Below are 22,428 nucleotides of genomic sequence, written 5' to 3' on the forward strand. Positions count from 1 at the left end.
CCTCTGCCTCTGCCAAAGCAAATTTCGGAGTTATGTAATTCTTCTCTCCGGCGTGTGAGTGAGGTAAAGCCTTCAGCATGTCGGAGTGGCTCCTAAGAGCACATAATCTGTAGGGTCCTGCAGTTTTTAGGGTGGGCTGCGAGGCGTTGGATGTGACAAAGCCCTGGCGGGCGCTGGCCTCAAGGCTGGCCTGGTTCAGCTGGGCCTGGGCTGCAGCCTGTGGAGGTGCCGGCTGCTCAGGTTCCACAGGCTTCCCTAAGTTGACTGGTGGCTTCAAGGCACATTTTTTAGTTTAGTCTCCTGAATAAGAGACCCATCATGTGCAAATAAACACAAAATTTAATTAAAACCTAGACCAAGGTGAAGTGGCCTTCAGTAGAGCGTGTGCAGATGAAAGGCTGGCTAGAAAGCTGGAGCTGCTTATCTAACGTGGGCAGTCAGGGCATGATGGTTTAGAAGGGCTTTCAAACCTTTCTGCCTCTTTCTTTGCTTTCACTTTACTTTTGTTGTTTTCCTTGCTTGTAACTGATAGAGGACTTGTGAACTAATAGCTTTCTAAGGCACTTTTCATCCACTTGTGCAGCTTTCAAAAGTGCTCAGCATTTCCTAATTCAATAGCAGCTTTACTGATGGCTTCAATGGAAGCAGAAGTGAGACCAAATGCTTCTTTAAAAGCTGCATTGGTTTCCTCTGTTTTGTCTTTTTGTCTCTGCCAGTTCCTAGAATAAAGTTAGCATCTGCCAGTTCCTAGAATAAAGTTAGCATCATCAAGTGAGAATTGTAAGTTAAAAATTGCAGCATGTTCTTTGGTTTCTTTGCTTGACTCAAGGGTCATCAGACAGGCCTCTCGATGAGGCTGCGGCAGGGATGGGGCACGTCCAGACACTAATTAGCTGTTAAGATTTAGTTGTGAAGGAAAAATTCCTACTCAAATGTGTCCCTTTGCATACATGGGATTTTTTTTTTTTTTTTCCTTTTCTGGTACTGCATGTTGGTTTTGCTCTGCATTTGACTTCTCAGTGCTGGGGAAACTCCTGCTGCTCTCAGTGACCTCTTGCTGGCCTGGCTCTTTGCTTTCGTTGGTGACACTTGTTACTGCTGGGACTTTCTTCTCACCCCAGCACATAAGAAGCTGATCCACCACACTGCTCTGTGCTCACTTCCAAGCATTATGAAGTATTTTTGTATTTATTTATTTAAAAAGTAAACCCACCTGCACTGCTTTTCATAAATACTTGCTGAGATCTCCACGAATCTACCATTCAGTGTTTATCCACTTGGAGCAGAGATCAAATTCTCCTTGCCTGGCACAACATCAAGCATAATGGCACTAAGCAAGCCAAATCCTAAAAGCTTTGGGCAGCCCTTTATTTATCCTGGTTAGTCAGAACTCCCTCGACCACAGTGGGAACTGGGAAGCAACGTGTGGATGGGAGCCTCCAGCGGAAGAGCTGAGGGCGATACATGCAGGGCTGGCTCGGTGCGAGGTGCAGGGTGTCCCTGCCCACAGAAAGTCAGCTGCACTCATGTGTGAAGGTTTACCAGAAAAATAAATAGGCTTTTTGGATCTGAAAAACCAGCAGTCTCTTTAGGGTGCCACGTTTTGTGCCACACAGTGTATGAATGCAGTGAGTATGCAGCTTTTCTTCTCTTCCCCTGCCACACATCAAGGTCTCTGGATGTAAAGGGAGACCTCTTGCAAGAGCCAGCTGGAAAATCCACATGTGCCTCGTCCTGCTCACCACCTCCATCTCCTCTCACCTCTGGCAAGTAAGAGTCTATCTTGGGGCTGATATAAGGGTGCAGGATACAAGGATGTCAGCCTCGTCTCTGATTCCATTTAAGTGAGTTCATTACCTGTTTAAACCCAGTAACATGCTGGAAGAAGTTTATTCTCATAAGGCAAAGCTGGGAAGTGTAATTTCCCAGTCTCAGAAAAGTAGATTTGTTCTTCCTTGTTCTTCATTGGGTTTGCACAGAGAGGGGCTCTCTCAGCTCTCATCACTTATTTCTAGATTAGTCTCTTGAATTTGTTAGTGTAAAGCTGCCCATGAATGCACAAGGATTTTTAGTCATTACTTCCAACGTGGAACATGCCTGGTATGTCCACAAGGGGTTCAGTTTGTTAAATCAGAAAGCCAAGAGCAAAGTTACAGAGATCTCCACAAGAGATGCTTCTCAATGAACATTGTGCTGTGGTTTCTGCTGTGAAATTCGGTGAGATGTTCATGCCTGCAATGTGATACTGCACGTGTGGGATTGTGTGTCTGAATCCCAAACCTGTATCTGCTCAGTTGCGTGCACATGCATGTGTTTGTGTGCGTGTATGGATGTGTGCCTGTATGCATTAAATGGTTTCAGAGCTTTAAGCCAGTAATGCAAGGAAACCAAAATCACAGGGCATGATTTGCTCTGTGGTTTGGAGAGAACCACATCTTCGGAGAGGTCCCGCCTTCGGCATACCAAGCCCAGGCATTTCAAACGAGACACAATTTGCTGAGAAATGTGGTCAAAAAGACACTTTTACAGGATTGATATTTATGGTTTGTGTATGTTTGCACTGAAGGATCACAGCATTGTAGGATCATAGAATGGATTGGGTTGGAAGGGATTGTCTAGTCCCACCCCGTGCCGTGGGATGCTTCCTAGCACTGCCGCAGTGGTACCACCTCAGTTACCACCTCAACTCGGCAGCAGGAATTTCATCTCTTTGCCCACAATATGTCTCTGTGTTGAATCCACTTCTGGTCTATTTAGGTGTCGTTCATCTTTTTGTCAATATACCTGCTAGTGGAGCTCTCATTGATTTTTGACCTGCCCCGTCTTAAATTAAGGACATTTTCAATATGGATTCATATGAGAATAGGGAGATTTGCTCCGTGCACGTGCTTACGAGTCACCTGAAGTTCACGGTCCCTCCACTTCGAGTTGTAATATCGCAGAGGAGTCCTGGCACTGGGAGATCACACAATAGAGGAGAGAAGTTCGACCCTTTCACCCTGTGCATTGCCCACAGGGTTGCTCCGTCTGCTGGTGGGGCTTCCTGCAACCAAATACAATGTCGTTATCAAATCAGTTAAACTAAGTGAAAACCCCTTCTCTTACTTCCTTCTGAGTTTTTAATAGCTAAATTTTTGAAAGATTATTGTAATGCTATAATCTGTTATCCCTGGCACTCTGTAAACAGCATGACTAACAGCAGCTCACAAACCCGCTGTCAAAGTCAATTAATGTGGGAAGCTGGGTAAGAAAATACACAATTTAGCAGTGCCGTGTTTCAGGAGGACTAAAGGCATGCACAGACCTGAAACGGCTTCCAAAATCATCAGCTTCTGCTGAGTTTTACAGGTAGCTCAGTACAGTCTGGATTAGGTTCAAATATTCCTTGAACATCCATGTATTAACTAATGGAAAGTTTTTGGTCTTGTACAGCCGGAGGGTAAGCAGTTTGATTACTTCAGCATTTGAATTTAAACTAAACACATGGTTGATTGCGGTACTTGACCAGGATCGTGAAAATGAGGAGATGATCTGCCAGAATCAAACCCAGGCATTTCCAGCATCTTGCTGGTATCACTGGTGGAGCATTTGGACCTTGTGCAACCCGTGCTCTGCATCTGTCAGAGCTGAGAAGTGGGACAAAGCAGGCGGTGCAGCTCCTGGCAGAGGGAGGACGGGACCTGTGCGTGGATTTAAAGAAACCCAAAAAATTAAACAGAAGAATAGTTTGGCTTGACCATAAAGAGTCGTTTGGGAACTAATTACAGATGAGTGGAGAGAAATTGGAAGAGCAGTTTGTAAATAGTAGGTACAAAACTAACAAGAAGGCCAGAGGACAGTCTTTTTTCGTTTTCCCAGTGTCGTGTTTGCTTTGGAGCCTTCATGGAGAATTGGGTTCTCCTTTATTTGCAAATAGGTCGCACAAAATAGTTCGAGTGACTGATGTTCATTAACCTGCTGGTCACATTTAGCCCTGTAATATGTATGAGCTCATCTGAACTCGGCAAATTCTGTGGTACTTGGGCTTACTTCAGCAGACACTCGCCCTCATCACCTGCTGAGCTTGGTATCACCGCAGTCCTTTGGCCCAAAGAGCAAGAAATTAGGAAGAGCAGTGCAAAACCTGAGTGTGGTGTGCAGCCACCAGGCGAGCACTTGGTCCAACAGAGCTGGATCTGGATGCACCGTGCTTGGCCTGCTCGGCCTGCCCTGCCTGACAGAGAAATCCTGGATCCATTTCCAAGCTAACGAGGTTCCTAAAGGATGGCAGTTGCCACGGCTTTGAAACCTAACCTCAGTAGATCTGCAGTAGCAGTACATGGAAAGCCTGGCTTTTTGTTTGTCGAGCTAATAAAAAAATCATCAGTTGGTTTATCCTTCCACGAGGCTTCCGCGGCTGCAAAAGCAGTTAAGCTTGAACAAGCCAACTCTGCCCTGCTCCTGTTTATTTCCTATTGTGCAGGCTGTTAACTTTTAGAGACTGTTTTTTTTGTGTGTGGCACAGACGTTACGGGGTCGTGAACACTGCAGATAGTTGTACTTCTGGGTGCAATTAAGGCAAAGGCTTGCGAAGTCGTAGTCGTGCTGTTCAGAAGCGGTGCTTTTGCAGCAACGATTTCTTCCATCCTGACTGTGCTTGAGAAAGTGCTGCACGATCTCAGGGTTCAGGAGGCTGACTTGGCCACGCTGTGGGGTTTGGGGCCGTTGTTGAGGTGCCAGCACGAGGCTTGCAGGGCTGCGGGACCCCGAGGCTGTGACGGGAGCCCTCTGAAGCTGGCCTCCTTCTGCAGCTGTTGAAATCAGGGGGAATCCAGCACAAGGGCACACTTAAACCACTGATGAAAGCATTTGAAAATCAAATATCAACGGCAATAAATTTGGGCCTACTGTTAAGTTTGGATTTCAGTTTTCTTGATATCAGAGAGATCTGAATCCAGGGGACAGCGCTGAACCTTTTCCGTAGCAAATCAGTTGTAGCTACAGCTCCTTAGTACATTAACCCATTCCAGCAATGAAGAGTTAAAAAAATCAACTCCACAATGATAATGGAAACCTTTTGTGCAGACTAATTACCTGTATAATTGCTTCTGTTAGCTAGCCATGGACAGCCCCAGTTTGGGGTCCCACGAGGACTGGACCAGGAGAGCGGCCCCTCAGGCGTCCCCGTGTTGTGTCAGCGTTGTGCGCGGAGCCATCCAAAGGGATTTCAGTGCTCACCCCAGAAAGACCTTGCCTTGAGGCTGCAGGTAAAGGCAAGCTGGCCGGGGGACCTCAGTGGCTGTGCTCTCTGTGCATGCTCTGCCTGCACGGGCAGGAGCAGCAGCAGCACCCTGCCTCCAGCGCGCCTCTCGCCGAGCCCAGTGCCTCATACACGCGCTCACCAGCTCTTACTCACAAGTGTCGTCTGCTTGACTTCAAGGAAAAATTAAAAAAATCAGCCTTTTAGCAGAAGAAATGAGGTTTTAAGTCTACCTGCTAAAACGTGGAGGCTGTGAGGCTGCCTGAGATCAGGCTTGTGTGGGTTTTGCGCAGGGTGCAAGTTCCTCTCGAACAATCAATGTAGCTCAGTCCTGACTTGGCCAAAGCAACCAGCTCTGGCATCGGTTAAATATTTACATTCCCCCCTTTTTATATAAATTGTGCTCTATTAGCATATGTTTCACAGTGTATCCTTGTGTTTCAGCCTCTTTATAAATTTGGCAGTTTGTACATTAATCAACATCAACCGATGTAAAATCCTAGCCATGAGGCTGAAGCCGTCAAACGTGCAACATTTACTGTTTCATCATACGCAGCCAATAAGTCATGCTGCAATGTGTGCCTTGTACCAAGAGGATATGGTATAAAACGGAGCGTGTTTACACTAGGGAGACTTCTGTGTATTTAAGAAGTAATTGTTTCGGGACCGTTCATTAATTCATGAGCTGACATGGGTCCGTTTTTCCTCACTGCAACAAAAATAATTATCGAGCTTGAAAAATAATAATGAATTTGCACAGGGCAGACTTCTCCTGTAATTTTCTTCATGAGTTATAAGCGTTTAATTGTAGATTGGTGGTAGCCTTATCCACATTTCAATCACTCCTGGCCCTCAAGTGCCGAGGTGCAAGGAGTTACGGTGTGCTGCGATTTATGGTGGATGTAAATGATTTCTTGTTTGCCCTCCCTGTGCTTGGCTGGCTTTGCCTTCCTTAAAGCTTTTGGGGGTGGATTTAGTGCAGTGGCACTGATGGAAACCAGGGACAGGCGAGCAGGTGCAAGGCAAAGCCCTGGCCGGGCACTTCATGCTTCGTCCCCAGGCACCTCTGTCCCAGCCGTGCGCTCGTGGGCACTGCTCGGTCGTGCTGCTTTTGGAGATAAATCCACGGGAAGCTGTGTGGCTGTTGTGTCAGTGGAGGGGCAGCTCCCCAAAATGCTGGCACAGGGCGCTGATGCCTGCCGTGAGCCAAGCATCTGCAGCAGGCATGGGCTGGGTGATGGCAGCACTCGGAGCTGCTGTGCGAGAGCCCCTTTGTGCCTTGGGGGCACCTTCCAGGCTCAGGACCTTTGGGAGGATTGTTAGGAGAGCTCCCAGCCCCTGTGCCCACTTGTTGCTGCCACGGTGTTACCCCAGAAAGTGCCTAACAGAGCATTGCCCCCTCCCCTTCCTCCCTGGGCTCCTCACCACCCCGGGTGTTAAAATGTTCGCCCTAACAGTGCCCCGGGATGCGTTCGTCCATCTCCCTGCCCTGTTGATATTTTGATGTTTCTTTGTGACTCCTCTGCTTCTTCTTAAGGCCCCATTCCCCATCTCACCACCCAGTGATGTCCTGCTGCTGCTGGGTTTCTGCCTTTTCTCCCTTGCAGTCATCCCATTCCCTTTGCAGGGTTCCCACCTCCTCTCCTCTCCTTCCAGCAGCCCGAGGTGCTCAGAAGACAGCTCAGGGCATGGACAGGAACCCAGTATTATCTCAGGTAGGCTAGGAGAGGTGGGAAGTCGGCACTTGGTATGGAAATCCCCAGCTTTGTAGCTTTGCATGACAGCCAGCTGTGCTGTGCTCCCTTCCAGGGTTACCCTACAAAACAACCAGCTCCTCTTGAGATCTGTGTCCAAGAAAAGCTCCCTTCACGGGCAGGAAGATCTGTGCTCTTCCAACATCTTACTTTCACCCGCCTGATGTTTCAGATTGTGCTGTGTACAAAGGATTCGACACAGAAGAAGCACTGAGGGGCTTTCAGCGGCTGCCAGCCTTAGGGTGGTGGATGAAATCCTTCTGCATCCTTGCTCTGCTCTGCCAGCAGGGTCAGGAACCAGTCCCCGACCTACAAGGCACCATAGCCTCGAGTTAACCTTGATGCCCAACCTTTATTTTTCCCCGGGTTTGCCCCCAATTCCTTGGCAGGAGAGGTCTGGGAGTTGTCACAGATCAGGACCCTGCCTGGTCACCGGGAGCTGGAGCTGAGCGTTTTCTGTGCTGAAACATTGGGGCTGCCTTGGGGTGCGAGCGTGGCCGCGTTCCTGCCGGTCCTAAGCACAAAGACCCGACTGTGAGCTCTGCAGGGCTGGCGCTCAGCCAGCTGCCCATTTCTTTTCTCCGTTCCCCCCCGTCTTTAAAAGCTGCGGCTTGCTCCAGGGTGCAGTGTTTTGCTCTTCTTAAGTGGAACTGTTAACGACCCAATTTAGGCGATATAAAGTGCACCCAGATTCCACAGTGACTTCTAAATCCATCCAACGTTAATGATAATCTGTAATTAATAGCCACAGTGAAAAGGAGTTGTAGTTCGGTAATTAGAAATTTAGGATTAAAGTATTAGCATATAAAAAGGGCTTCTTAAAAACCTCTTCTTCCAAGAGACAGCTCTGATCCCGGGGAAGAAAACAGTTTTAAACTGAGACGACCTCAGCCAAAGAGCAGCTTACTAAAAATACGGCAGTCGGCCCGGACTTGTGTAGGTCATTAGGAAGCTGCCAGCATGTTTCAAGGTGCTTTAGGAGTTTTCAGGTATTGCCTACGTAGCAACTGTATAATTTTTTGATGGTATTGCCTATTGCTGTCCTTCCCAGTAGACCTCTTGGGTTGGGTGTTACTGGCATCCTCTTAGATATGGGAAACCCCCACGGCTTTCCACTGTGATATCTCCTGGGGTATCAAGAGAGCAGCTCCGCAGGAGGACGTAGGGCAGAGGTTTCAGGTACATGCGGGGCTCTTGGCTTCCCACCTCTGATCCCAAACGGGTCACTCCTTCCACTTATCACGACCCCTTCAGGAGCACAGAACATTTAGGGAGACTCCCAGGTAGTGAGATTGTTTCCTATGTGCTAATGGAAGCGCCGGTAGCAGGGACGGGGTGGCAGGGGCTGTGGTATAAATGAGGTCCCTAACAGTTTCCAGTCCTGCGCTAAATTAAACCATCCTGTTGCACTTCTCGCTCTGGAAGCTGAAAATTAATGCATTGTATGTGTGAAATGCACAAAGCTCGAGTTGCTCATCGGTGTTGAAGATTTCCCTATCTGATGCCAATCATTAATCTGCCCCGGGCTATCAATAATGATATACTGCAGATAAAGAACAGACAGCTCTGCTTGGAAGTTTTACCCTGTCAGAGTGAGAACACAATTAACATTTGAAAGCTGTTAGCATCCTGCAGTATCATCTCGGCCCCTATCTGCGTGGAGCAGCCTGCAGAACGAGAGCAAGCCTTTGCCAGTGGGAAATGTGGTTTCTAGCAGAGCGCTGACTGCTGTGAGCATCTGCCTGTGCAAGGTGCTGGCACAACGAGCCCTGCATTTGCTTTTTCAGCCACGGGGTAACCAGGCAGAGGAAAGCTGATGACTTAAAGGTAAGCATTGGAAGGAGAAATGCCGTTGTGCAACATTTCATCTCAGTGCATAGAGCTTGAGTTAAGGTCTGTTCTCCAGCAGCTTGTATTGCATCTAACGTACCTGCTGCTCTCCTTCAGAACATTTTGAGAGACAGTACAAAGGCTGACAGCTTCACCTGAACCTGCAGGGCTGAGACTTTCAGCAGGAATGTGTTTTTACCAGGAAGTGTTTTCTATATCCTATTTTTATACATCATCATGCGCAGAAATCGCTGTATCCATAACCGATCAATGGAAGGTTTGCCACCAACTTATATCACTGCATGCCAATAAAGGCAGTATATTCTCCTTGAGACACCTGCCTTACCTGAGGAGCAGAAATGCTCTCAATAATGTCCCATCTTCGCCCAGTTTGGCCTCATTCAGCTGAGTGCTGCCTTTGTGTGATTCCTGCCCCCTTTTGAAACACGAGGACTGTGTAATGTGGACACGTCTCCTGACACGCAGAGGTACTGATGTCATGGAAATAAAATCCTTTCATGCATTAGAGACGTAAGCGACATTTGAGGGATGTATTATGGAAATTCAGGATGGTGCCAATTAAACAGACAAGAAAATTAGTGAATAATAGGCCGTATCCATTACAGTCTGCAGAAGGTATGTCTAGATTTCCTTCAGCACCTCCAGGGTGGGCTGTGGATGGGATGGTAACTGGCTGATTGCAAAACCTCCTATCTTGGGAGATCAGATGAGAACGTGTGGGGAGCTCACAAAGGATCAGTGAAACAGCGAACGCTGAAGGAAAAAGATGATGGAGATACGGCTAAGGAAAACAGCCACGGGGCGTATTTGTGGGAAGATCTTGGAAGAGATCAGTCAGGTAGGAACCAGACAAAGAGAAAGATGAAGTGTAGATGTGGAATGTGCAGAAAAGCAAAAATTCTGAACACTTAGAGTAATTAGGGCTTACTCTAATTCTGTATAATTTTATCTATGATTTCTGTTTTTCCAATATTATATCCAAACAATACTGCTAAAGAAGACTACATTCGGAAGATTTTCATTCAGGTTCTTAAGGGGTTTCTTCTAGAACAGCTGCTATAAATGGTGATTTTACCAGTGATTTGGCCAAAACAGTGGTGCCCAAACCTGCTGTTAGGTTGTCCTGTCCTGACCCTCCTGACGGCGTGGGACGGCTCCCCATCCGTACGTGGAGGAATGTCTTGCCCAATCTTGTTTTTAGTGTCTCGTGTAATTTGGGTTTTATCACTTCCTTAGGCAAATTCCTGCATGGGATAACAAATCTCCCTCAGCGCAGGCTTTCCATGCAGCTTCAGAAAGGGATTTGCAAACGGAAAACTTTGGTTTTTATTCAGTTTAAACATTAATTTTGCACGGTTTATTTCATTACTCAGACTTCGAACTGCTCGGTTACTTTAAAACCCTCCTTGCTCTTTTTGCTATTCTGGGTGTCCTGCGTTGAGGTCAGAATTGCAGATATCGCAGTCGTGTTCCTGCTTGAGTCAGACAAAATTGCAAACTCCTTAATTTTGTAGGGCATGTAATGAGGGCATAGAAGGACCCACGGATACAATACAAAGTGTGACAAAGGATGCCCATTTAGAAGACGCTTTGAATTATTTGAGTGTGTTCCAACTGGACTTATCTTCCACCTGGAAAAGTTGGGGTCCTGCAAGACCTGGGGTTTTCCTCTGTGCCACCAAGAAGAAATCCTGTCCCAGGCACCACACTGGCCGTGCAAAGTCATACGTTCAGCAGCCATCCAGCCTCGTACAGCCCTCTGGCAAGCAGAATATCCACGTTCATAGACTTATTTTGCTCTCTGCTTTGTTTCTGTCCGGCGGATTTATTTCCCATTAAAATCTTCAATCATCTCGGGGCTCGGTGTCGTCCTAGCGATCTGCCTTCTTCCTGGCTTGACTTATATTCCCTTTACTTTGTGCAGCAGACGCAGAGCTCGGAGATATTAATTAGCCTGGGCACGGGGCCTGGATCTTCTCCTTCGTGGTTCTGTGGGCAGCGGACGAGGCTGCCCCGTCCTTTGATGGGTCTGTAGTCGTGACAGTACAAACACGAGGCCCTGAGTGATGGCTGCTGCTGGTGAGAAAATGAGGCAGTGGTGTGCGCCTGTGATAAGAACTGGCTCTGTAGTTTTTCTTCACGGGCAGCTTTCTGTAAACCTTATTGAAGTTTATTTAATCACAAAGGCTTTAAAAGGACTGACTTGTGTGAAATTCGCTCCACGCTTATGCAATATGGTAATAAAGTCAGATGTTAGCCAACTTCTCGGTGGGGAGGGTATTTGAATGCACTCGGCTTGGCTTTTCACAGAGGTTTTAATTGACTGTTGTGATTTCTCATTAACTTGAGACCAGCATTTCTTAATCGTGATAGGGGTTTGAACAGATACTTATCTTTTGTGCGTTAAGGATAAGATTCTTCATTCATCTGGGATGATTTCATCTATAAATAAAATCTTACTGGGGTAATGGGCCTCTGCGGATCACATTTCTCAGATTGCCTTTTTTTCAAACCAAATCTGGCTGTTCAAATAGTTAAAGCAGTGTGCAAGGGGGCGTTTTTAACAAATAAGGATTAATTTGATTAATTCTTAAACTCCTCATTTGATATCCAATTGCAGTACTAAGCACATGGGGTTTTCTTTTTTGGTGTTTTTTTTTTTTTGGATGGTGACACCAAATGGGCAAGGCTGTCAGTACATCCCCTGCGTGAGGTTCACAGGATGAGGGGAGCCGTTGCCTGTGGGATGTTTTGAAGGTTGGGGGCATGATGAGAGGGCTGGATGTGTGCTGGAGAGCTCGGTGCTGGGTGCGCTCTGTGCTTCCCACACAGCCGCTGGTGGCTCACAGGCTGAGCAGACCTGCTTTTGAGGGTCGTTTGTATAAACCAGCATGATCATTGCAATGCACATGAGGGGAAGCCAACTTCTACTGGCCCTGAGGATGCAGTTTGGACTGAATTTGGCCCCAGTCACAGCCCATAGATCACTGCTCATCTGCTGTGCCAAGTGATGCACCCGGAGACTCAGATCTTCTCGGCGCTGCTTTCCATCCAGGGCTTGGTAATGAGGGTGTGTGAGTGTCAATGAAAATGTTTCAGGCTCAACAGTGATTTGGTGGGCCATTAAGGGTTGTAAAGTCTGAAAAAAATAAGGGGGTGTCCTCATGCCTGTCTTCTTTGCACTGCCTCCTGCTCCTTAGCTCACAGCGGCTCACGGAGGCCACACAGGTGCCTCAGCGTTTCCTCCTCTGCAATACCCCCGTTTCATGTACAACAGAGCTGGAATCAAAGGATCAAAGTTGGTGACTCTGCAGGTTAACCTAAACTATGGTTCAGGTTAGGAGACACGACGTTGTAAGATGCAATCCAGACCCTTTTTGAGTATTTAAGAGCTTTCCAAGCACAAGAGGCACTTTTGGAGTTGGTTGGCCGTTTTTCCGTACATTTGAGGGCGCAGAAACCTGGATTTCACAAACCCAAAGGAAAAAAAAAAACCTCTTACTCATTCCCAGTCTGTACTTTTTAAATGCATTTTGCTCCCGGAGGCAGAGCGAGGTGGCTTTGGTCCCAGGGGAGGAACCAGCCCGGGTCTTTGATCCTCCTCCCAGCCGTGACTCACCTCCCCTGGGCGCGCTTCTCACCTGGCTGGGGGCTGGGACTGGGTTTCTCCAAGGAGAGGTTTCGCTGCCCTCACTTGCACACACAGCAGTCCTAAGTCATCGCAGGCCATCGTTAAATTAATGCTGGACTTGATTGCTCGGTTGCTTTTGCTTTCTGCATTCACTGGGAATGAACAGGACGTCCCCTCGCTGTGTGGCTGCTCAGCGTGCTCCTTTCAATCAAGTAATGGTTTGAAATCAGAGCGTTAATTGTAGAAAAAAATAATGTAAAATACTGTGTTTCGTCATGGTATTGTTAGGCCTTATGCCTTCATTTTGGTTAATGTGTGTTAGCTGTCTGCAACGTAAAGGGGGCTCTTAACACTGGGGTGTTTCCAGGTGAACAAAAGTAACGTTACCCACAGAAAATGCATTGTCAGGTGCAAAACTTGAATGAATTAGAAGCGTGAGGGGCTTCATCTACTGATCGTGGGTTGGAGCTGTGCACTATGGACGTTTGAGATGGCGCTGGTCTCAACAAGAGGTGTATGGAAGGTGGTGGCAGCTCTCTCGGAGGGGGTTGGTCCTAAGCCTGCAGGAGCTGCCCCATTTCTCAGGTAGGAGGCACAGAAGGGTGAGGCAGAGGAGACAAAGCATCCCAGCCTCTGGCACCGACCACGTCCTGCTCAGCATTTGGCCCTCAGGGCTGGCCCACTGGTTGTTTGTCACCTCCTCGACATCTCAGCTCTAGTCTCCAGCAAATCCTGGCACTGTCGGCCACTGCGTCATCCTGTGCGGGTCACCACGAAGCTCTGGAGCCACGCTGTTTGCCTCAAGCCTTGCAGGTTGCTCAGCCAGGCAGTCCCCAGCGTTTGGGTTAGTTAAGAAGCTGAACTTGCATCTGGGGATAACTGTCCTAAAAGCAGGAAAGGGTGGGAGGTGAATTTGTGACAGAGGTGTTGGAAAAAGCCCCATGGGGCGTGCAAAGGTTCGTGGTGACATCTGAAGCCAGAGCAAGAAAGCAGGAGCCTCGCTCCTCGCACTGAAAAAGATGGCAAATGCTTGGAAAAAACTTCATTTCACAAAAGCTTAAGTATGTTAAAGAGTAAACAGTTCAGGGGGATGGACACGGCGAGACAAAGCCTCACCTTGTATAAACGGGTGTCGCTGCTGACTTCAGAGCAGTGCCTTCACACGGGGCTCAGGATCTGTCCCCATCAGTGGGTTTGGGCCCTGCGTATCTGCACAGGCCAGGGGCTGTGTTCGGAGGTGAGTTATAATGCCTGCACATTCTGTGTTTACATTGGAAATACTTGACAGAATCTTAAATAAGCAGTGCTACCAGGTGGGCTTTTAAGAAAGACGATATTTATAAAAAGTGCAGTGGCTAAATCTGAACTTAACTGCTTCGTGCGTTTGTGTGACATCGTGTTTACAATTTGCTCGTGATTTCTTAATGAAATAGAGAAGTTGCTCACCGATCACATAAAAGCAGAAGATCCTCGGGTATCCTTGTGCTGAGATTGCTTTGGAGTTAAAGGAACAAGCTGAAGGGACAGTGTCAAAAGAAGAACACTGCACTTTGTAGTGCTCACTAGTTCTTGCCTGGGTTCGTGGTGACGCTCAGCATCTCAGCTCTGTATTTGTGGGCATTGGAGGTCCAACCAGGGTGTAGGATCAGGCCACGAGGTGTTCCTTTGTTGCAAGTCTTCTCTGTGTCTGACTCAGATCAGACACTGGCCCATGGGGCACATTCTGATTTTCATTTTGGATGTGCTGTCCTCTCCCGTGCTTGTTGCCGCAGCACCACTCTCCTCCTCTTCTAGTCCAAGCCGTGTTCCCAGGGCTGGGGCACACAGGAAATTTGGAAGCGCACGGTGTTCCCATGGCACAGAATCACTGCATTGTCTAGGTTGGAAAGGACTAAGACCATCAATTCAAACCATCAACCTCACTTACCGAGTCCCAAAACTAACCCCGTCCCATGGTGCCACATCCACACATCTCTAAAGTACCTCCAGGGCAGGGGACCCCACCACTGCCCTGCGCAGCCCCTTCCAGTGCTTGGCCTCCCTTTCCGTAAGGAAATTCTTCCTCATGTCCAGCCTAAACTGGTGCTACTGGAGATTTGTGTAATGCGTGTGCCTCCCTCCTCTTCCCACCGTTCCCATCCCTCACTCAATCTCCTATATACGCGTAGTAATTCCCAGGGAAAACAGTGCCATAGCCATGAGGAAATGCTCCCCGTGTTCAGATCAGTCTCTCGAGCCTGTGTTTATGTGAGCCATGCGAGGGGTTTTCGTACAAGTAGCCCCATTAACTGCAGTGCGTTAATGGTGGCTCTTCTCGTGCACATGGCTTGGCAGGATTAAAATCTCTCGTAAATGTTAATAGATAACATGTTCAGCAGCGTCGGCGCATTGGTGTTTTTCTTTGCTGCAGCACTGCAGAGTCATTCTACCTCTATAAAACCCGTGGAGAGACTTTAAGGTGGGCCAAACACATCTCGGAGATTGGTTGCTTGATTAACACAAGGCCTCCCAGTGACAGCCCTGCAAAACAAGCTCCAGCTTGGCCCTGTGCCTTTTTCCACTTTGCTGGTTCTGCTACCCATATGTGTCAGCCTGCCAACGCACAGCATCGAGTGTATTTTAATAACTGCTGTTCTTCAAATAATTTTACTACTGCGACAGCAATTTTGTAAATGCCTCTTACACTCCTCACGGTACAAGATCAATATACCAACAGCATTTTTCTTCTCTTTTTCTCTTCCAGGAGCAAATTCATCGGTGGTTGCTGATTTCATGCCTACGTCGTCATGGAACATCTCAAGTGAATTAGATAAAGGTAAGTGGACAGAAAAATACAGAAAGATGGGAAACCAGGTTTTAAAATCTCAATTATTCTTCTTGACTCGACCGCATCAGCAAGCAAAAGGATGAGGGGGCATTTAAGATCAATCTTGTTTGCCCTGTGATCATTTGACATTTAATTACGTGTGGTACTGTGATTTCTGGAGAATGCTGTGTTCGTTTCTTGTTCCATAAAATGTTCCACATGGTAAAAATATTTCAAGATGTGAGTTCTGTTAGTTTATGAACTGCTTGACATTTTGGCTGGTGGATCTTAGGATCTGATCTCAAAATTAACAAGCATCAGGCAGAGTCAGTTTGCCTCATTGTGTTTTATTGTGAAATTTAGAGGCTTTGAATTAATAGAAAGGAAAATGCATTTGCAAGTGGTAATTATGTGTGATTTTGAGCTTTCTGAAGGGTATATATTGTGAAAAAAGGGCTATATTTCTCATTCCCCTTCATTTTGTAAATTATGCACCACCAACTATTTAAACCAAATTGCTTAGCTTCCTGTAGCCCTTATTCCAAGGCAGTGGCCTGCAGCTTCTGAGTCGGTCTGGTCTTTGAAATGCTTCTGAGGTATCCTTTACAGTGGAGGATGCTGTTAGCCACACTAACTGTTCAATTTGTCAAACAACCTCTTTTCACTTGTGTATAATTTTGCCAACCATTAACTATTTAGACTGAAATTTCCCATAGTGGAGTTCTGCCACAGATGGTTTTTCCGAACGTTTTTGTCTGTATTTTGTTAATATTTTGTACGAGCATGTGTGCGTAAAGTTTAATGTTTAAGCTTAAATATGTTTTCTGTGCCTAAGTATGAAAAGAATCTGTAGCTCTGAGTTCTTTACGGAAGGGTTAACTCTTTCCCTGAGAGCCGTGGTGCATCAGTTCTCCGGGCAGCATTTATTGCTGGGAGTGGGTTTGCTGGCGGTTTTATTCCTGCTAAAATGTGGCTGTATTGTAACTCCTTGCAAAACTGCAGCTGATGCACACTCAGGTGGAGACCTTTGTGAATTTGCCTGTAGACTCCTGCAGCTCTGCTGCTTGCTCCAACTGCGTACCAGACAGGAGAGGAAGAAAGCCAAAGGGCTTGTGCTTTCCAGTGGGAAAGGCAGAAAAATATGTAGGCCCCCAATGTTATCCTTAGCAGGACCTTTATTAAGCTACAGGGGAGGTTTTCCTCTAGGAACCCAGCCCATCAGCACAGAAGTCAGAGTCACACTTTGTTGAGGTGATTGCAATATTTTTTTGCAGACCATCATCAGTGAGATATTCTTCATTCTCCCCTGTGAGCCCCAAGGGTTTGACAGGCAATGTGCCCATGGTCAGGCTACTGTCTGGCACAGGGAAAGCTGTGTGCTCCCAACCAAAACCCAGGCAGAGGGGAAGGTACAGAAGTGATATTGAAAACAATGTAATTTTACAGCAAATTAAGTCTGAGCTGAGCTGAAAAATAGCCCTCAGTAGCCTCTTTGTTATTATTCCTTATGAGAGATTTTGTGTAGGCTGGTTTCTTCTGACCAAGGTGACTTTTTGCCCATATATTTGGCTAGGCTTGCCCTCAGCTGGCTGTTCAAATGCTGCTTTTTCAGTAGGACATGCCCCACATGGGCACTCTCCAAACCCTTGCTTTGACTGACCAAGCCTGGAAGCGGAGCAGGCTGCCTGCTGGCAGCAGGGACGGCGTGGATTGCCAGCTTCCTTCCGAGTCTGCTGCCTTCAAAGTACGCTCAACACCAAATCCTCAGATCATCAAAATGCAAAGTGCCTGCTTGTATCAGCCAGGGTTTGGGTGTCCCTGCTGTGTCGGAAAGCAGCAACTCAGGCACCAGCAGAGGTGAGGCTTTGGGCGGCTGCCACCAGCTCGGGCACAGAAATCATCCCGCTGGCCTCGACGTTAGCAATTAAACCCTTTCCCTGTTACCTCCATAGCACCTGTTCCTGAGCTCTATTGTCAGGAACAGGTAAAATGAAGTTTCACACTTCTAATCCACCTGGAATGTGGCAATTATCACTGGCTGGGCTGAATCCTGCATTCCTGGGGGATTACCGGCCCCCTTCGCCCGCCCGCGATTAGCATTTAGACTGCTGTAAGCTTGCACACCTAAACGCGGATTTACATACGTGATTAAAATGCATTTGGTGCCCAAAAAGCTTAGTCAGAGGGGAGGGTTCTTCCAGCGTGCCCACAAGTGAAGCGAGGCACCCACACGTCTCGTCTTGCCCAGGAAAGCAGCGGGGGCTTTCATGTGGGTGCTGCCAGCTCTCGCTGAAGGTCTTTGAAACCCTCCCTTAGGTGCAGCCCGATGTGCCGAAACCTCGGGGGAGAACACGAGGCATGCGCTTAGTTTCCATTTCTTTTTGCAAGCAAGCAGCTGAAGGGACCGACATCCACTTGTCTTTGCTGCAGTCAGCCGTGAGGTCACGCAGGCGTCCCAGTAAAACTTATTTTAAAGCCTATTAAGTTCACCACATGAAAGCGGTTTCCAGCCAAATTTCCCAATTAAATGGCTGTCCGCATTAAGTGGCTCTAACTCCGTGTGCTGCCTTTTGGAAATGAACGTCTCTTCCTCAAACACGTCTCCTGGGTTTGCAGGAGAAGGAGCAGCCCATCGTCTCCTCAAACAACATTCTGCATTTTAAAATAATTACTTCATGTGGTGCCTTCCCTACCTCGGAGAGTTCTGCAGTGACTATCTTACAACTGAGCCCTATTCAGGTTTCAATTTCTATTAAATAAGCTAAATCGACAGCATTAAACAGTTGCCTGTTTATTCTTTTTAACAGGAAATGAATTTAAAAGAGACGCAGCCACCCGTGAAGAGCTGTTGAAAGCAACGATTGATGGGAGGGAGGAGGTGGTTTCTCACCAAAACCTTAAAAAAACAAACAAACTATGCATAAAAATAAAAAAAATAATCACTTTTAAAATAGGAGAAATTTAGCTATGAATATATTCCTCTTTTCCAACTGGTAAATCACAGTGTGCAGAAGGGCTGCCGCGAGGGAAAAAGAGAAATGAAAATGCCATCAAATAGGTATTTAATTATATAAGGAAAAATAAGGGGAAATATATATAAGGGGAAAAAAGGGGGTCTGAAGGAAGGAAGAAGCCTGATTGGGGGCCCAATCCCTAGGGCTTGTCAAGACTGGGAAATGTCCCATGGGGCACATCTTCACCGTGCCTGATTTCATTGTCCACCCCTCTTTCTTCTTCCCTAGGTGTTTGAGTGGTATTTCTCCCCTTTGTTGCTTTGTCCTTCACCACGTTCATTCGTTTCTTTCTCATCTTTCTTCAACTGCCTTGTTGTCCCCTACTTCTTGCTCTTTTTTCCTTCCTGTTGTTGAAGGCACTTTGGTTTCCCATTTCTCCGTGCCCGTGCATTGCCACCCCTCTCTCCCCTTCCGCTGCGGGACAGGCCCCTGCCCCAGCTCTTTGTCTAAGGAAGCTTCACATTTACCACGAGCTCTTCTTTTCCCTGATCCTTATTTAAAATGGCAAAGAGCCCTTCATTCAGCTGCTTCTCTTTCACAAAAATGGTCGTGGAAGGGTAGGCTTTTCCTCACATCAGTCGTGTGTTTATTTACAAGGAAATAGATAGGCCTGAGTTTGAACGAGAGCCTACTTCCATCTGGTGCTGCAGAGGAATTGTTTGGGAACTCTTCATCCTTAGGCAATGATACTGTTGGAGTCTCTGCCAAGAAAGAGTCAGCACTGAAGTATTATTTTATTTTAATTGCAAGTGGGGTTAAACTTCTGCCGACATTCACTGGAATGGGACTCTCCGTGGGACTGGTAAGACAACGGTGCCTGTGCTGAGACTTCCCCTGGTCAGGTCCACCCCGTGCCCACCTGCAGCCTCGTCAGGAGCTCGTTTAATCGTGCAGGTCCCAGGACGGGCACTAGGATGGGTCCCAGCCACTGCTGAGCAGAGCTAAGGACACAGGTGCTGGGATGCAGCAGTGCTGTCCCAGTTCCAGTGCCTCCTCCTCCCACGAGCTTCTCACTTCCTTCATTTTCCAAAGAAAACCTCTTATTGTGAGTTTTTGCAGGTCCTGCCTGTTTTCCTTTCCCTTTTCATGGCCTATCTTCTTTGGCAAACAAGTATAAAGTGTTGGGATGATTCGGTTTCCATTTCCAGACATCTGCAATCCCCAGCCTGGACTCGGAGCTCCCCGCTGCTCGCAGCTCCTCTGCCTGGCACAGACCTCAGCAGTACTCCAGGTGTTGTGCAGAGGGCCAACATCCCCCAAGGAGAGGGCAGTGAGTGTCAGCGCTCTGAAAAATGCTCCCCAAATCCCTCAATACCCTGTGCATGGCACTTCACGTCATTAACTTCTTGGAGAAGCCAGCCTTGCCATCCGTGCTGACAAATCCAGGCGAGAACTGTCACTTCAGCACATCTTTCCAGGCAGGGATCTGACCTGGCCATGAGTCTCTGTAGAGAAAAATCTTTCTGATGGCCCAGGGAGAATTTGACTGTTAGGCAAACTACATCTTAAGAAACATCAACAAAAGCAACCATGGACAAAGCCGGGTGGATCGAGGCCTCCTGACTTCGGCCCCGGTTCTTTAGAGATTTCCAGATTTTCTTTTGAAATCACTGGATGTGAATTTGATACGCGTGGTGAAAGGGGAAGAATTACAGCCTTCACATTCATGCACAATTTACCTTTTTATTTTCCTTTATTATCTGGGGGATATTCGGTAAATCAAGCTCCCCTGATGGGGCACAGGGTTCGGATTCTATTTGTGGGGTCCCGTTAGTAGCGCGGCAGTAAATTACTGCTACTTTGTTTGAAAATTTTTTTAGCCACAGTACATTAGCTCCTTTTGTTTGCTTTTCCACTGACGGAGTGCACATTTTTATTTGAGAATTTGTGTTTCTTGAATGTCTCATTTATAAATAATACAGGGTGTGAAATTTGGAGGTCACAGAACAAAACATGAAAAAGAAACCACCCCGAGTAACATGCGGCATTCATGGTAAAAATCTTGCACGAAATGCTTCGCTTACGTTGGATTTTTTTATAACCTCCGAGCGTGCAGTGAATATCTGACCATTATACATAAGGTACCTATATATAATAACCCTTTCCTGGCTCATCCAGCTATCTTTGTTTATTTGAAAGATTGATAGATCAGAGGGTCAAGGGACGTGTTTTATTGTAAGTTTCTGTTCCAAATTTCCTGACATTTTTGGTGTTTTTTTTTTTTTTTTTTTTTTTTATAAAAAAAATAGACCTTTAAAAGGCACAGAAAAGGCTAATAAGAACCAGATTCTAAAGTGATGCTATGTCAAAATGTCAAAAATAACAGCTTTTCTTTGACTCCACAGCATTAATCTTAGGGCACATACCTTTCTATACACCCTTTCTTTAATAGCTTGATTTTTTGTATGTGGCTCTTTACTGCTGAGCAGCTTCTAAAGTGACAACAAAATCCCTTGATGGTTTTCAGTAGTTTGGTTTATAGCTAAATGTGGACGTTTGTTTACCTATCCCAAATCACTTTTTTTGTGATAAAGTTTAGGGGCTTCCTACTTGTGCTATAAAACTGGTTCCTGAGTAAAGAAAAGCTTCATTTCCCCTTGCCAGATTACAGCGTCAAAGCTATCACCAAGGCAGCTGTCCTTAAACCTGGGAGTTAACTCAGAAAAGGAGAGACAGATGTGAGCTGTCAGATTCATATTAAGAATTCACAAAGGCATGAAGGGCAGTGAGTTGTCCAATTCCCATCCCAGAGCAATGGGATTCAGGTACTCGGCTCCCAATAATTTTTTTGGAAGTGCTCTGGTTTCCCTCCAGAAGCCCACCCTCCCCTATGACCCAAGGCAGCCTCACAGCTGCTAATTGGAAAGCGGCAATTGATTGTGAAAATCCCAAATTCGGTGAATGTTGCGTGTCGACATCTGAAATGCTGTAAGGCCTTGGGCATCAGTTGGCGTGTTTCAGTTCAGGATGTTATCCTCCGATGGCATTCGTGCCTCTAGATAACATCTGGGAAGAGGAAGCCCAAGACACAGCTGCAGTATGTATCCTGAATCGAGCCTTACACATACACACCGCTGAGGAAACTCGTTTGAAAATGAGCTGGGCAAGCAAATGCAGTTGTGTATTTCTTTTTGTCCCAAGACAGTTGACATTGAATATTTCCGCTTCTTTGTCTGGACTTCTTTAACTCTGATATTCTTCATATGGGTTGCCAAATCGTGGGTCGAGTGCTGTATCGCTTTCCTCCCACTGTCATTCCTTTACTTTTATTCATTTAAAATAAGTGAAATTCCAGCCGGGAGTCTTCCTTTTGCCCCTTTTAATAACAAGGGTCTGTTGATCGGGCCCACAGATCGGACCTGCCGGGAGTTGTCTCCCTTTGTGAGTTATGGGCAGATGAAGCAATCAATGGTTAATCCTTTTTCCAACTGAGAAATATGTGCTCTGTCTATGGCTACACTTCAGTAAGAAATCCTGCTGGTTCCTTCTTCAGCGTAACTGGAATAGCTTAAAACCCGACTCGATTGAACATATGGAACAAACAACAAACCCATCCAGCGCATTCAGGCTGGGTGGGCTCCGGGTTGTTGACTTTCCCTAAAGAGAACAATTCCACACGGAAAATTTCCAACTGTCTGAGCTCAGTGGTGGCACTGATAAATGTGAGGACAGGATGCTTCCAAGTGTAGCATCAGGCTGGACTAACGTGGCTCATTCAAGGCTCAGAGTGAATGAAAATGCATCTTTCCACCTGGTAAAGTACATCGGAAAGGCTCTGTCAGACCCACTGATGAGCTTGAGTCTTTTTAGGTAAACATTATCTGCTCTTTAAGTTACCAATCAGTGAATGTATTGGTATGATTGAGACTCTTTGCATTTCTTTATTATGTTATGGCAAAGTGCTGAGCCACTAGGCCTAGGTGCAAAAGGAGAAGGCCAGCAAGCACCCTGCAAGGCTGGTGTCCAAACGGCCCGCTCAGACAGCAAGGAAGATTTGAACTTTCAGATCCAGAATTAAACTTTTTCTCTAGTTCAGCAGCTGGAATGGTGTTCCTGCATCTGTAGGTTTGCTTCAGAGAAGGTTTGGATCCTTTCCTTTGCCGAGAAGTGCACTGTGAGCACGGTGGGAAGGC

At 46.8% G+C, this 22,428-nt stretch overlaps 1 protein-coding gene across 3 annotated transcripts in view; it reads left to right on the forward strand.

Moving 5' to 3' along the window:
• Positions 1–22,428, forward strand: part of ROR1 (receptor tyrosine kinase like orphan receptor 1) — a 150,710-nt gene that overhangs the window by 84,221 nt on the left and 44,061 nt on the right. The window contains exons 1-2 of one of the 3 annotated variants that reach the window (XM_082765903.1): positions 13,675–13,712; positions 15,219–15,290. In XM_082765903.1, coding sequence (XP_082622029.1) covers positions 15,248–15,290 — 43 coding nt within the window. In that variant the 5' untranslated portion in view covers positions 13,675–13,712; positions 15,219–15,247. Of the gene's footprint in view, positions 1–13,674; positions 13,713–15,073; positions 15,090–15,218; positions 15,291–22,428 lie in introns of those variants that run through there. The other 2 variants (XM_082765904.1, XM_082765902.1) reach the window with 2 other exon arrangements.

Source organism: Aythya marila, assembly GCF_965140915.1.
Source record: "Aythya marila genome assembly, chromosome: 8".
Taxonomy (NCBI): Eukaryota; Metazoa; Chordata; class Aves; order Anseriformes; family Anatidae; genus Aythya; species Aythya marila.